The sequence below is a fragment of the Haliotis cracherodii genome, unplaced genomic scaffold (genome assembly GCF_022045235.1).
Source record: "Haliotis cracherodii isolate W230 unplaced genomic scaffold, xgHalCrac1.p SCAF_5, whole genome shotgun sequence".
Classification (NCBI taxonomy): domain Eukaryota; kingdom Metazoa; phylum Mollusca; class Gastropoda; order Lepetellida; family Haliotidae; genus Haliotis; species Haliotis cracherodii.
Genome location: NW_027266308.1, coordinates 14,979,679 through 14,992,923, shown reverse-complemented (window position 1 = coordinate 14,992,923; position 13,245 = coordinate 14,979,679). Strand labels below are relative to the sequence as shown.

Below are 13,245 nucleotides of genomic sequence, written 5' to 3'. Positions count from 1 at the left end.
GCGTCCCTTTGGCGAGCCAGGATTATGTGATCGTAGGTTCGAATCCTAGATACGCTATGGTTTGTCAACACCATTCCCGTGCGCATGAGTATCACCAAAGTGGCAAACGTCTAAGACCTGCATCACAATGGGCTTTCATTAAGCTGCCGTTGTACAACTGAATACTTACACTGACCTGACCCGTGAAGATCCGGGGTAGACTAGGTCTTCAGTAACCCATGCCTGCCGTAAAAGGTGACTATGCTTGTCGTAAAGGGCAACTAACGGGATCGGGTGGTCAGGCTCGCTGACTTGGTTGAAGCATGTCATCGATCCCAATTGCGCGGATCGATGCTCATGATATCAATCACTGGAATGTCTAGTCCAGACTCGATTATTTACAGACCGCCGTCATAGAGCTGGAGTGCAGGGTTAAACAACAAACCAACCAACCAATGAAAGGGAAATAAACACAAGACGCTAGCTCACTCTTTGTAATTATATATCAATCAGATGTTATCCGTCAGTAACGTGATATTCTAGTCCCGGGTAATGCTTATTGTAAATGTGGCAATTAAATAGGAGTATGTGTATTTGACAACATGCCATGTGTTCTCATGTACGACATATACTTTTAGCCTCCAAGTGTCCCCCAAAGGCTATGTGCATGATGAACTGTCCAGAAGGTTTCAAGAAGGATGCTAGTGGTTGTGACACCTGCAGCTGTGCAGGTATGTGTCCCATTTTATTTACAGGTGTCTTTGGATTGGAATATAAATTTCAATGTAACCGTATCGTCAGCATATTTATCCCATAAACTTTGTATAACTATCCCATAAATATGCGGGGCGGTCGGGTAGCCTCGTGGTTAAAGCGTTCGCTCGTCACGCCGAAGACCCGGGTTCGATTCCCATGGGTAAATGTGTGAATCCCAAACTTGTCTCAAATGCAGTTGTGGCCATAATCTGTGACCTTGACACCACTGACGTCGCAGCCAACCATGCAGGTCCGTTCGTTAGACGACCTCGAACTGGTCGTCTAGCACCAATACCTTCAGAGCCTAAACGGTTCCTCACTTTCTGGACTTATATCCCACGCAATCCTGGTATTGCCGTAGAGGGGACTGTAGGCATGGTTCACGTTGGTGACGTAGCCGTATGATTCTGTCGTGTGCTCTTGTAATGAAACGTGGTCGACCAGATCCGGAGAGGTCACGTGTTGTTCCGTGGGTCTCATAACGGTTCCACAGTCTTGTACTGATGCTTGGTGCTACGTGGAAAGACCTGAGAGGTCAAAGATGATTCTCCTGTTTGCAGTCGGCAGATGACGTTATTGTGTTGGACTTCCGTCAGTCGTGACATTTTTTCGCTGTCCACGTGCTGTAGGATTGTAATGGCTTGCATATGAAAACCCAAAGCTTCTACAGCCCAACAAGTGATGTTACACGTGCATGTCATGTTGGTGTGTTTCGGTGCCAGGGTCTCACGTGGTGTTTTGCGATTGTCCGATCTCTTCGCCAAATGTCCGCAGAACCTCATTCTTTCCCAATAAATCAACCCCAATCGATGCAGAAAATGACCAATTCATTTTTTTTTTATCAATTTTGTATGGATGTCAGCAACGATTTTACTCAGTTTGCGTTTCTTGTTTTGCAGAGTATATTCACGGGTGCAAAAGGTTCACGGGACGTCCATGCATGTTTTTGTTTTGCATTCATTGAGTCACAACCCTCTATTATTCATTACACTGAATGAAACTTAGCTCGGTGATTCTACTGTTACAGGGCGATCTGGAGCACCCCAAATCTGTATTTTATAACAAAAAACGAAAGGTAACAAATTCACAGTATGTGCCACTGTTCCAGATTCGTGCCCCCCGAAACCAATGTGCTTCATGATGTGTCCTGATGGCTTTGAGAAGGACGACAACGGGTGTGACACATGCAAGTGTGCTGGTAGGTGTACAGCCTGATCGTGGATTCAAATCCTAGCTGTCCCAGATTATGATCCTGTTTGTAAACACCATAGCCGTGCTCGTTGGTTCCAACAAAGTGTTAAACGCCATTTATCATCCAAAACTGGCTCCCACTGGAGATACCGCTAGGAGATACTGTAGATATCGCTGCAATGAAATTGCATCACAATGCTTTGCAGACCATTGTGACGTCATTGGTTACCCGTTGAAAAAGGTGGGAAAAAATCCTCGGCTAGCCTCGGAGCTTTCCCACTTTTATCAACGAGTGTTATATATTTGATATCAAGAGACACTCGGGTGAGATTCTCCATATCAAGCATACACGTCGTGATAACTGAAACTAAACCAAACTCACTCACTCTTCTTAAAATGTCATCGAGTTCATGGGACTGTCACCTGGCACATGTGCTTAAAACATGCAAACGACGCAAATCTCGTATTCGGACAATGAGATCTATAGGACTTTGTCCCTGATACTAGGAGTTTTGGGACAGTTTTCACGCTTAGCTTTGTTTTTTAAACTAGACACACCATAGGTATGGAATGTTCCACAGCGTGGGATTAGAACTGTCTCTGACAATGAACTCAGACTCTGCAGTTGGCTATGCCGAGTTGCCTTTCTCAGCTGTGTCAGGATCCGGTTCAGATCATTAGATTGTCTGTCAGTACCATTAGGCTGCGCCGAAATGGTAAGTTTTCAATATTTGGAACTTTCCATAGTCAGATGAAAAAATGGTATAACTGAAATACTGTTCAAAGCGGCGTGATAATGATATGCATCAATATGCTGCAGGCCCGAACATGGGTGATCCAGTGTGATAAACCTACCGTTGCCGAACGACATCCAGTTCCCTCACTCACTCATTATCATTTGTTTTGCTTTTCTACAGCTTCTTCCAGTTTGTCCAACAAGTGCTCTCCCATTCAGTGTAACAAGAATTGCCCCTTCGGCTTCCGCAAGGACCACAAGGGATGTGACAAATGCAGGTGCTACTGGCCACAATCGGAGAGTAAGTTGACACATAACATGATTTATACAAGGTAAAGGATCCGCCCGGAGAGCGGAATGTCCGATGTTCGATCCCCGGCCGTGTCATACCAAAAGACGTTAAAAGATGGTACATGTTGTGACCCTGTCTGGTGCTTTGCATTAAGGGGCTAAAACAAGGACTGGTCGGCTCAGAGTTGGTATACTGTGTCCGAGTGGGGTTTTCATGTCAAACTGCGTCATGTTATCTCAGTGAGCTAGCACTATAAAGTCGGCACTAGTCGTACAATCAGCCACACACACACACACACACACATGCACGAACCTCACATGGTTGAGGAAACAAGTATGTATCGGTGAGTTAATTGCACTCCCCCCTTAATACACCTAGCAAACGTACACAGTTGGTAACTTACGTTACCGTTTCATTGTTTGATGCTACTGACAAGGATGAAGAAGCAACCATTTGCTCCATAAGTATGTAATTGCTTTGTACAAAGTATATGAGGGATCGGTACCTGAGTGGGACTTACATGCATTGTTAGTCTACTAAAGTGTTTTATCATTTCGTTTAACGGGAAATGAACACAAGATGCGCAATCACAAGTAATGCGGGCCAGGTAAGAACCTCGGCGTAAACCGATACTTGGAAAAAAACGTGGATAACCTGGATCCGCCTATGCTGTCGGAGAGTAATTCCGAGCGTACATAGCTGTGATGGCGCAGTTACGGTGTTGCGTTTTAACACAGTGTTCATGCCTCGTACCAAGACATTCTCGTTCATACTTTAGTAGAAATCTTCTCTATTGTACTCTTTCTTTCACTTTGTGGCTCCATCTGTTTACAGAGATCTGCCGGGAAGTGAAATGCCGCAGACACTGCCCAAACGGTTACAGGAAGAATCGCCGTGGTTGTGAAACATGCAGATGTCGCTGGTGAACATCCCGGTGTCATGGTTACCAAGGTGTGTAGTCTTTATATAGGTCGTGCCCACCCCAGTAGCTCGTATCTATGCAACTGTACACAATAAAATGAGACAGGACAAAAAACAACAAATGGAAACGACAAATTAGAAAACAAATCATGAAATGGTTGAGCCGCTGCTCCATTGGCAGTAGTGAAGGTCAAGGTCACGATAGGTTTAGGAAAACGGGATAGTGTGGTAACGTTTTCAAAGTGAGTTTTAATAAGGAAATAACGACTTGAAATCCGCTTTACTAGTAGCATTACTGTTGACGTGTATGGGAAACTCAGAATAGTTGCTGTCTACACGGAACATATGGTCGTCAATACCTCATGGTCTTGTGTGGATGTTTGGTGTTGTTTAAGGCCGCACTCAGCAATATTCCTGCTGCATAAAGGCGGTGTGTAAATAATCCAGTCTGGCGAAAAAGTATTTTATTGTATTCGAATGAAGAGGCAATGCCTATCACTCTAAAACAACAATAAATATTCGGATTTAATTTCACCTCCTCAGATTGGGAAAAAATGTGCAAAAAAACTGTAAAAGATCACAACAATAGTTCAATACACAACGATCTTTAACAAACATGCGTCTTCCCGAGGCGAGAGAGTGAACTGACCATAAAAGTCCAGTTTCCACCCTTGCCGAACTAGGCTGGTATTATGGAGTAACATTTTGGCTGGACTAACGAGTCTATGCATAGTCCAATCAAAATCGCGCACCGAAATAGAAATCCGGTTCGTAAACCGTCGTGCAGATTTCGGTCGATTGCAGGATTTGCAAAGCATGTGCACCACCAACTCGTTGTCAGCAGATATTTTCCAAATCTTTACGTGTTTTTAATCAATGTGCACCCGTGATTTGATGCATTTTGCAATGTAAGACCCGTTTTATCACAATATAGATCTTGATTATCGATCAGATCGTCCTGACTGTGCGCCACCATTTTGTGTGAAGCAAACGCTAGTGATACGAGTGGTGGAATCTGATTGGTCCATAGGAGAGGCTTGGAAGGGACATAGCTAATAATAGCCACTGGTGGCGCTACGATCGAGGCCAGCAATTCCAGCCTAGTTCGGCAAGGGTGGAAACTGGACTTTTAAAGTCAGTTTACTCTCTTGCCTCGGGAAGATGACAAACATGTGTACACATCAGAATTAGAATTTACAGTGCTTGAAGCACTCACAGTAAAATGGAATGTAAACGGTAGTACAGAAGTATAATTGATACCCATACCAGCAGCTCGTTGACCCTATGCTTATTTTTTTCCATTCAGGTGGATCCCGAGATTGAAACAAGGCCTATGAGGCGACAACTGCCAAGAACGACAGCACTTAGGGACCCATCACATGAAGTGCTATTGAACAAACAGTATTGAACTTTTATACATACGAAAATAAATCACTTGAAGCGAAATACGTGACTTACGTTGTGCTTATCGTGTGTATGCACAGGAGACGTGAATAGAGAAAAGGTATAAAAATGAATATTTTCAGGTCATTTTTTGTACAAGATACACATTGGCTTTGATAAGGTTATTTCAAGTCGCGAAGCACTTCGTGTAGAATTTTTGGGGGTTATTTTTGTTTCAAAGATTTACACAGTCGAAATCTTGAGATACATCGTTATCCGTAGTTCGAGACAAGCCGTGTGACGATAGACTATAATGTCTTATACAAACAGTTTCATCGTCTCAAAAGAAACATCAATTCAATGGAGTGAGTGAGTTTGGTTTTACGCCGCTTTTAGCAATATTCCAGGAATATCACGGCGGGGGACACCAGAAATGGGCTTCACACATTGTACCCATGTCGGGATTCGAACCCGGGTCTTCGGCGTGACGAGCGAACGCTTTAACCACTAGGCTACCCGACCGCTCCCAATGCAATGGAGTTCGAGTTAGCGAGGTATCACTCTATGCAGTTATACTATCTCATATGCCAGGGCACCAACAGCATACCTCTCAGCAATGACCAATTCATAAAACAATCTATGTAATATTAATGAAAGCGACAAAGAAAATTACACGAATTATCTACGGTGCACTGTACCAATATGACTATATCATAGGCAGGTGTTTATGTATCCACCAGTAGCACCTGTCACAAAAACATGCAAAGACAAGTCAACTATTCACCTAAGAAAACACATGAACAAACGGTACAATTCATAATAGGGAATTGCATCAGATATCTTTTTGTCATTGATGCGTCAATTTAGGAAATGTCCTCCACATACATATATACCATAAAACGTTCTGAAAGTTTTACTGAGGCCTTGATTGTTGTAACCCTGATGAAACAACTTTTGATCGAGAGTCGTATGACGTTTTTTGAAAAATAGGCAGAAAGAGAGGCTATATAAGAAAGTGCAATAATCTTGAATGGGATGTAAGACCCAGTGTCACCCCACCCAACCTCGCCTCGCAGAGAACACTTCGATTGTACCTCAAAGTTGTGGCAGTTGTAGGCTCAAAACGCTGGACCTGCTGAATTATTCCTCGACATAAGGGAAACTTGATGTATACATCATCACAACTGTACACGTGTTTGTCATGCAAAACATACATTGCTTTTTTTTCTATTTGAGGAAATGCATCACCACTCACATATCCAAACGTACTATTTTGTTGGGTCACACAGTAAAGGATGCTGAGTTTCCGATTTCTTGTCGGACGTATATGTCATTTTCACTGTATTCATGGTGTACATATGTCTGAACATCGACCAATAAGGGTCAATTGTAAAAATTCAATGTAGGATATATATGATTGGGAATTTTTAGACATACATACACGTGAAAATGTTGACATCCTCAAAGGGAGTCTTTTCTGACGCGAATCCTATTTCACAGCGATTGATAAAACTGACGCTGAGCAGATCTCGAGCTCTGGACGTGGATGATAATGGGCTGCCATATTAGGCATTATTGTCTTGGACAAGACATGGATGTACAATGATGTACATTACACATCAGTCAATACATATATGTTACCGCTTTACCTCGTTAACTAAAGCAACAGTGTGGTAGTAGGAACACTTCACCATTTCTGCATGTTGATTCGGCTTGAAGAATTCCACTTGTTTGGGAACATCTGAACGGAACAGGTACCTGTGACCCTTGCCCTCGGGATGACCTAACCTGCCGTCACTACCACATCCCCACGTGAACACCCGTCCCGACACACTGACAGCCGAACTGTGTATTCCACCTGACCCAACATGTGCGATTGCCTCGTTCTGGAAAGAGGACGGCGGGATCTTTGTGGGTTCAAACCGGGGTTCTTGGTCCCCAGTTCCGAGTTTACCCTTGTACCCATCCCCCCACGAGTATACCTGCCCGTCCCTGGTGACGGCAAGGGTGTGGCCGTGGTGTTCCCCTACACTACAGCTTATTTCAACCACGTCAACACCTTTGAGGCTATTAACTTTGGTCGGAACTAGGTTATTGCCGAGCGTTTTCTCCTTCAAACCCAGAGCTCCATCTGCACCTTTGCCAAACATGCACACGGCACCGTCTTTGGTAACTGCTCCGCAATGAGCATACCCTGCGTCCATGAAAGCTACGCCTTTGTCACTCAGAACCTCTATTTCTCTTGGGGTGGGGGAGTCTTCCTCTGTGCCGTGTCCCAGAACGCCATGTCGGCCGCACCCCCAGGAGAATGCCTGACCGCTGTCGGTCCACGCTAGAGTGTAGTTGTGACCACAAGAGACGCCAGAGAGTCGACCTGGGGTAAAACTTGGGACAGGGATAGGAGTCAGGATTCCTCGGGGGTCGGGAATGATGCCAGGTACTCCACAAGCTCTCGGGTACCCCCAAGTAAACAGCTGACGGTCCTCTGAGACAGCCGCTCCATGCCATGACCCACAGGAAACCTGAAGGTAAAGAGTAACCCAGCTAACACGCGACGTTGTCGCAACGTTGTGGAAAGGTTGTGGATTGGTAACGTCGTGAAATAACGTTGTCACAACGTTATTATAACGTCAACGTGCAACGTTATTTCACAACGTTATAACAACGTTGCACATTCACGTTGTGAAAACGTTGTGCATCGGACATCGCACAACGTTTTGTAACTACGTTTCTGAAACGTCGGTGAAACGTTATAAAGTTTGCTTCTTGATAGTCATAATGGAATAGAACTGCTTTATCAAAATCAACATGAATTTGTCAGAATGCCAAGGCAGTAATGCATTACCTTTCTGTATATTCGGCATTTGAATTTTCATCTCTTAATACTAAAATTTCCAGAACGTAATTGCGTATCTCTATTACAACGTTAGTATTACGTTACGTTGTAACGTTATTCCACAACGTAACAACAACGTTGCAAATTAACGTTGTGATAACGTTATGCTTTGGACATTACAACACTTTTTGTAAATGATGTTTAGGAAACCACTTGTAGATCTGCCATCTCGTAGTTTTATTTTTTTTTAAACATATATATCTATGAACGAAGTTATCTGTCTACTAAATGTTGTCTAAAGCAAAATTACAGTTTAAAACACATTGGCGCGCATTTTTTGCGGCGTGAGAGCGACTGCTGAAAAGTTTAGCCTGTTGCCTCGTGAAGTGACGTCAAAATGACGTCACATTGTCGCGGAAGATTTGTTATCGCCAGCCATCTTAGTTCAAACTCACTCTGGATATATTACAACCAAGTGATTGTGGAGCAACGGGAACTGGACAGATGATCTGTGAATTCGGATAAGGTAAGTTATTTTTCAAAAGCAGTCTCCGCTTGTTGATATGTTTCTGTACATGCAGATAGTCAAATGATTTAAATGTATCGTATTATTCAGAAGTGGCGGGGTTTAGAATGCAGTTAGCCGGTCACTTTCACTGAGCTGAGCGTCAGTGTTGATAGTAGGCCTAAAATTTGATACACAGAACGTGATGTATATAGAGGTGAAGGAAGCCCATGACTTTTTACCATATCATTATTTTATGGATACAAAGGGTAATTACCAAGGGCAAGCAGTAGGTATATGTTTGACCAGAATTCAGTCTGGCGGCGTTTTGTGGTCGTCATATTATGTTCGGTTTTCGATCGTACGCGTATAAGGTCTGTAGGCCTAAATAGGCCTAACGTATGCATCGCCTACTGACCACTGACAGTTATCCGTGTTATTTCTGAAATCTGAAAGTTTACTTGTACTAATATTCGGACTTTGATTTTTGTGAAACAATGTGGCTCATTCAGGCCATGGGAAAGGATGAGTAGATTTCTCTTATACAGCGAAGAGAGGGAATCAAAACAATGGAAGTATTTTCAGATCGACTCTCTGTAGGCTGCTAGTTATAGCCCTAGTCTAAAGGGCTCAATGATGTTATGAAAAATTGTATTTTCGGGAAGAGACAGAAACATACTTGTTTGTTCCCGAAAAGGCCCAATAAACACTGACTGAAGTAGCCTAAATGTGGATCATATGGTTGTTGGTGCTGTCTATAAAGTTTATTTGAGCAAGGCGCTTATCATGTGTATTTTTAATATTTCCAAAAAAAAAGAATCAATTCATCATTTTCCGATAACTAGATCTGTGTCCGACTCCCTTCTAATGAAAACGAGTCTCGTCGCGCGCTATAACGGGGTGTTTGCGGTATTGTTCTCGCTGGTGATGATAAGCTAGTCGATAATGAAAAGTTAAATATCACCATACATTGTCAGTGATTTGGTCATCGTTTGTTGATTATTAAGGTGAGATAGGTGTAGATCTAGTCAATGTGCACCAATGAAAAATACGATGGAATTGATAGCAACCATATTCGTTCGGTTTTCGATCTCGTATGTTGCCAGGTAGGCTACCATACTACAGAATTATATTTAACGATATTGAACTGTATTATGTTAATAAACGTAGTAAGTATATGATACTTGGTTCTCTGAAACGTTTTGGCAATGAGAGAGAATAAAATGGTGATCGAAAACTGAACGAGTAAGTTCCAGTGCTCGCTACGAAATCGTACTGTAGCTAGATCTATATAAACAGCGCTGCGATGAAGATGTGAGTCGTAATAAGCTGTGAATGCCTGTCTAATATATATGTTCCCGTTTGGATTCCGGTTTAGAAAAGGTCCCCAACAAACCATATTTGTACTAACATGATTGTGTGTCATTGTACTCTGACAGAGGTTGTGAGACGTAGCTCACTATAACAATCACTGGTTTGTCAGACCGGTGTATATGTAAAACCAAATTACATTAGGTGTTTTTTTTATGATGGTACTCATAATTTTGTTACTTATATCTGTAGCCTGAGTTTATTTCCGATCGGACCTTATACATGAAGACTTTAGATTTACAGTTTTCCTAAATTTTAGGCAATTATACAATGTATGTTATCTTTTTGTTTAGACTACAGATCTAAATGTATGCTTATTGAATATAGTTTTAGTTTTGACTTTTGTAATATGTTTTCGTTGCAGCAAGGGGGAAAATGTTACACGACCATTCCAGGAGATAAAATCAAGAATGTTGAATCATTGAGGAACACACCAAATAAACCCTGGGTTGTGAATTATGTTAACGTAAGTACAATTGTTTACGGTTACATTCCATTGTCTATATCCATGTTAATTGGTGGGGTTTTATTGCTTGAAATGAATGCTTAGAATGTAGATCTATTCATATAAATCTATGTTCGTACCACGTTTTGTATTCAACCTGATTCTTGATGTCTCTGAATGAATGTTAAAATTTGTTACCATCAGTCACTTGAATTATACATTATAGTTTGAATATTGATAAAACCTTATCTCCAAATGAATGTTTCTCGTCATATGAAATCTTTCATATACCTGCTCGAGATTTATTAAGCTGTTTGTATTTCAGGGAAGTGGAAGTGAACACCAAAGAAAGAAGATTCTGGCATTCAATAATTTCGAAAAGTGTATACATTTTCTATGATCTAAAAATAATAAAATGTCAACGCAAATGTGTCTTGGAGTTCTTTGTTGAATGGTGACTTCGCATGACTGAAAGTTGAATTATACTATGTGGACTTGATTAGAGACCGACCATTTAATATTCAAGGAGGTGGGGACCTGGAACTTTTCTATGGAGATTACATATGTTTTCGGTCACAGCTACAAAAGCAGATATATGATTTTCTTTAACTCTATGAGCCTGCATCTAGATATATGTCATTTATTTCACCAGTCTGAACCGTAATTATTTTTGTCAAGAATTTTCGGTGACAATATATTTTTTCGATAATATTCCAGGACCCGACCTTCCCCAGAAAATATCACATGGTCAACCCCTTACAATGTCTGCCATTCTTTTTTTTTGTTTCTTTCAGTACAAGCCTAAAGGGTAATGGTGTCTGACTTTGTTATAGTCAAATCATGTATCTAGTTAACAGCTCAGTGGTGTTTTTACATTTTGAACATTGTTAGCGAAACACGATCTAACTCACTGTTAACCGGGCTATTCGACGCCCTGGTTTTAAAATATTGGTAAAAGGTATCTCGAATCATACACATTCACGTGAGTAAAGCATATTCTAAAACATTTCGGGAACAAGTTTTGGGGTTGTTTTTACAACATTTTAGTGTGGAATGGTCACAACCGTATTTCATCCTTGTAACACAAAGTTATTTCACGTCGTTGTGACAACGTCCATGGTAGTACACAGAATAACGTTGTAGGGACGCAATATTATAACATTGCCACAACGTAAAATACAACATAACCACAACGTCATATACAACGTTCCCACAACGTAAAATACAACGTCGTCACAACGTTGTGACGACGTGAATATGACGTAACACAACGTTAGGCCATGACGTTGTGACAACATAAATGGGAGTCCACAGAATAACGTTATATGGACGTAACATCCGCAACGTTACCACAACGTAAACACGACGTTATCACAACGTTCCCACAACGTAAAATACAACGTCATCACAACGTTGTGACGACGTGAATATGACGTAACACAACGTTAGGCCATGACGTTGTGACAACATAAATGGGAGTCCACAGAATAACGTTATATGGACGTAACATCCGCAACGTTGCCACAACGTAAACACAACGTTGTCACGACGTTGTAACAACGTGAAATTGTTAGCTGGGAAGTTAATGTTTGTTTGTTAAACGCCACGCTCAGCACTATTCAAGCTATATGACGGCGGTCTGTAAATAATCGAGTCTGGGTCAGACAATCCACTGATTAACATCATGAACATCGATCTAAGCAACTGGGATACCATGACACAACCAAGTCAGCGAGCCCGACCACCCGATCCGCTATAGTCGCCTCTTACGACAAGCATGGGTTACTGCTACGCTAGTGAGTGAGTAGGTCTGAGGTAATGCAGCTTTGAGCAGTATTTCAGAGATTTTGTGAGAGATCGTTTTCCCAGCATTTACAGGAAAATAAAACTTCAAATGCTCTCACGGTGTATACATACATTTCATTCTATTTATATACACTAATCTAGCTATTTGAAAGGAGAGATGTAAGAACGTTCAAGGGTGCAGTTATAAATGAATATGTGCTCCTGAATATTTGTCGATATTTTGACCAAATAAAATGGGAAATCTGGAATTACGTGTATATACATGCAGTTCACAGCGACAATTCGAACTTTACGCCGCCGTGAACAGCTAGACCAGTATTTTTACTGTATCACAGCGTTAAATCAGCTTAATGTGGGGGAAAAGCCCAACATGTAACGGAAGAGCACGGTATGGTGACGCCAAAACAAAAGGATCAAGCAGGACGATTACTAATACGATTCAAACCTAAGCTTTGATTAGCGGATCCTGGCTAGACTGAGGGAATCAACTCTGAATAACGAATATATTTGACCATATGCAAAAAGGCGTGCCCCTGGAAACTTATGCCTGTTGGCATAGCTTCAGATTTGTTATATATTTTTCAATTTCCAGTCATTTAGCATAATTAACCATGCTCTCAGTTATTATATTAACTTTGGTAATTTGCACAGAAAGACAGGGCGTTAATTTTGTTGTTTTGCAATCAGTAACGTACCTGAACGATTTTAGTATTGTGCGGGAACTTAACAGGCGAAGGAGATAGTTGATCTTCATCATTTCCACTGCCAAGGCGACCATGCTTCCCACATCCGAAACTCATGACCCGGCCATCATCCGTCAAACAGCATGTGTGCAACCCACCGCTTGAAATCTGACTGACGCTCGCTTGGCCAATCACATCCTCGCATTTCAGCAGTTGAGGGGTGTGGGATGTGCTTGCTGTGCCGGTTCCAAGTTGTCCAGCTTTACCAAACCCCCACGTATACACTGCCATGGCTATTCCTAAATAAAGAGGGCTGGGTTTGGTTACGTTAATTTGACATC

At 41.9% G+C, this 13,245-nt stretch overlaps 2 protein-coding genes across 2 annotated transcripts in view; one reads left to right on the top strand and one right to left on the bottom strand.

Moving 5' to 3' along the window:
- Window positions 1-5,315, top strand: part of LOC139443917 (cysteine-rich motor neuron 1 protein-like) — a 20,226-nt gene extending 14,911 nt beyond the window's left edge. The window contains exons 13-17 of the mRNA XM_071224806.1: window positions 618-710; window positions 1,844-1,933; window positions 2,844-2,963; window positions 3,789-3,905; window positions 5,182-5,315. Of these exons, the coding sequence (XP_071080907.1) occupies window positions 618-710; window positions 1,844-1,933; window positions 2,844-2,963; window positions 3,789-3,880 (395 nt within the window). The 3' untranslated portion in view covers window positions 3,881-3,905; window positions 5,182-5,315. The remainder of the gene's footprint in view (window positions 1-617; window positions 711-1,843; window positions 1,934-2,843; window positions 2,964-3,788; window positions 3,906-5,181) is intronic.
- LOC139443918 (uncharacterized) lies at window positions 4,335-13,245 on the bottom strand. Its single transcript, XM_071224807.1, has 2 exons — window positions 12,917-13,245; window positions 4,335-7,780 (listed from the first exon to the last, which is right to left on the bottom strand). Exons 1-2 carry the CDS (start codon window positions 13,193-13,195, stop codon window positions 6,896-6,898), a joined length of 1,164 nt encoding a protein of 387 aa, XP_071080908.1. The 5' UTR covers window positions 13,196-13,245; the 3' UTR covers window positions 4,335-6,895.

Excerpts from the sequence above, each read along its gene's own strand:
- LOC139443918 (XM_071224807.1), bottom strand. The coding sequence starts at position 13,195 with ATGGCAGTGTATACGTGGGGGTTTGGTAAAGCTGGACAACTTGGAACC. Across the intron at positions 7,781-12,916 it reads ACAATACTAAAATCGTTCAG|GTTTCCTGTGGGTCATGGCA; the intron begins GTACGTTACTGA and ends CTTTACCTTCAG.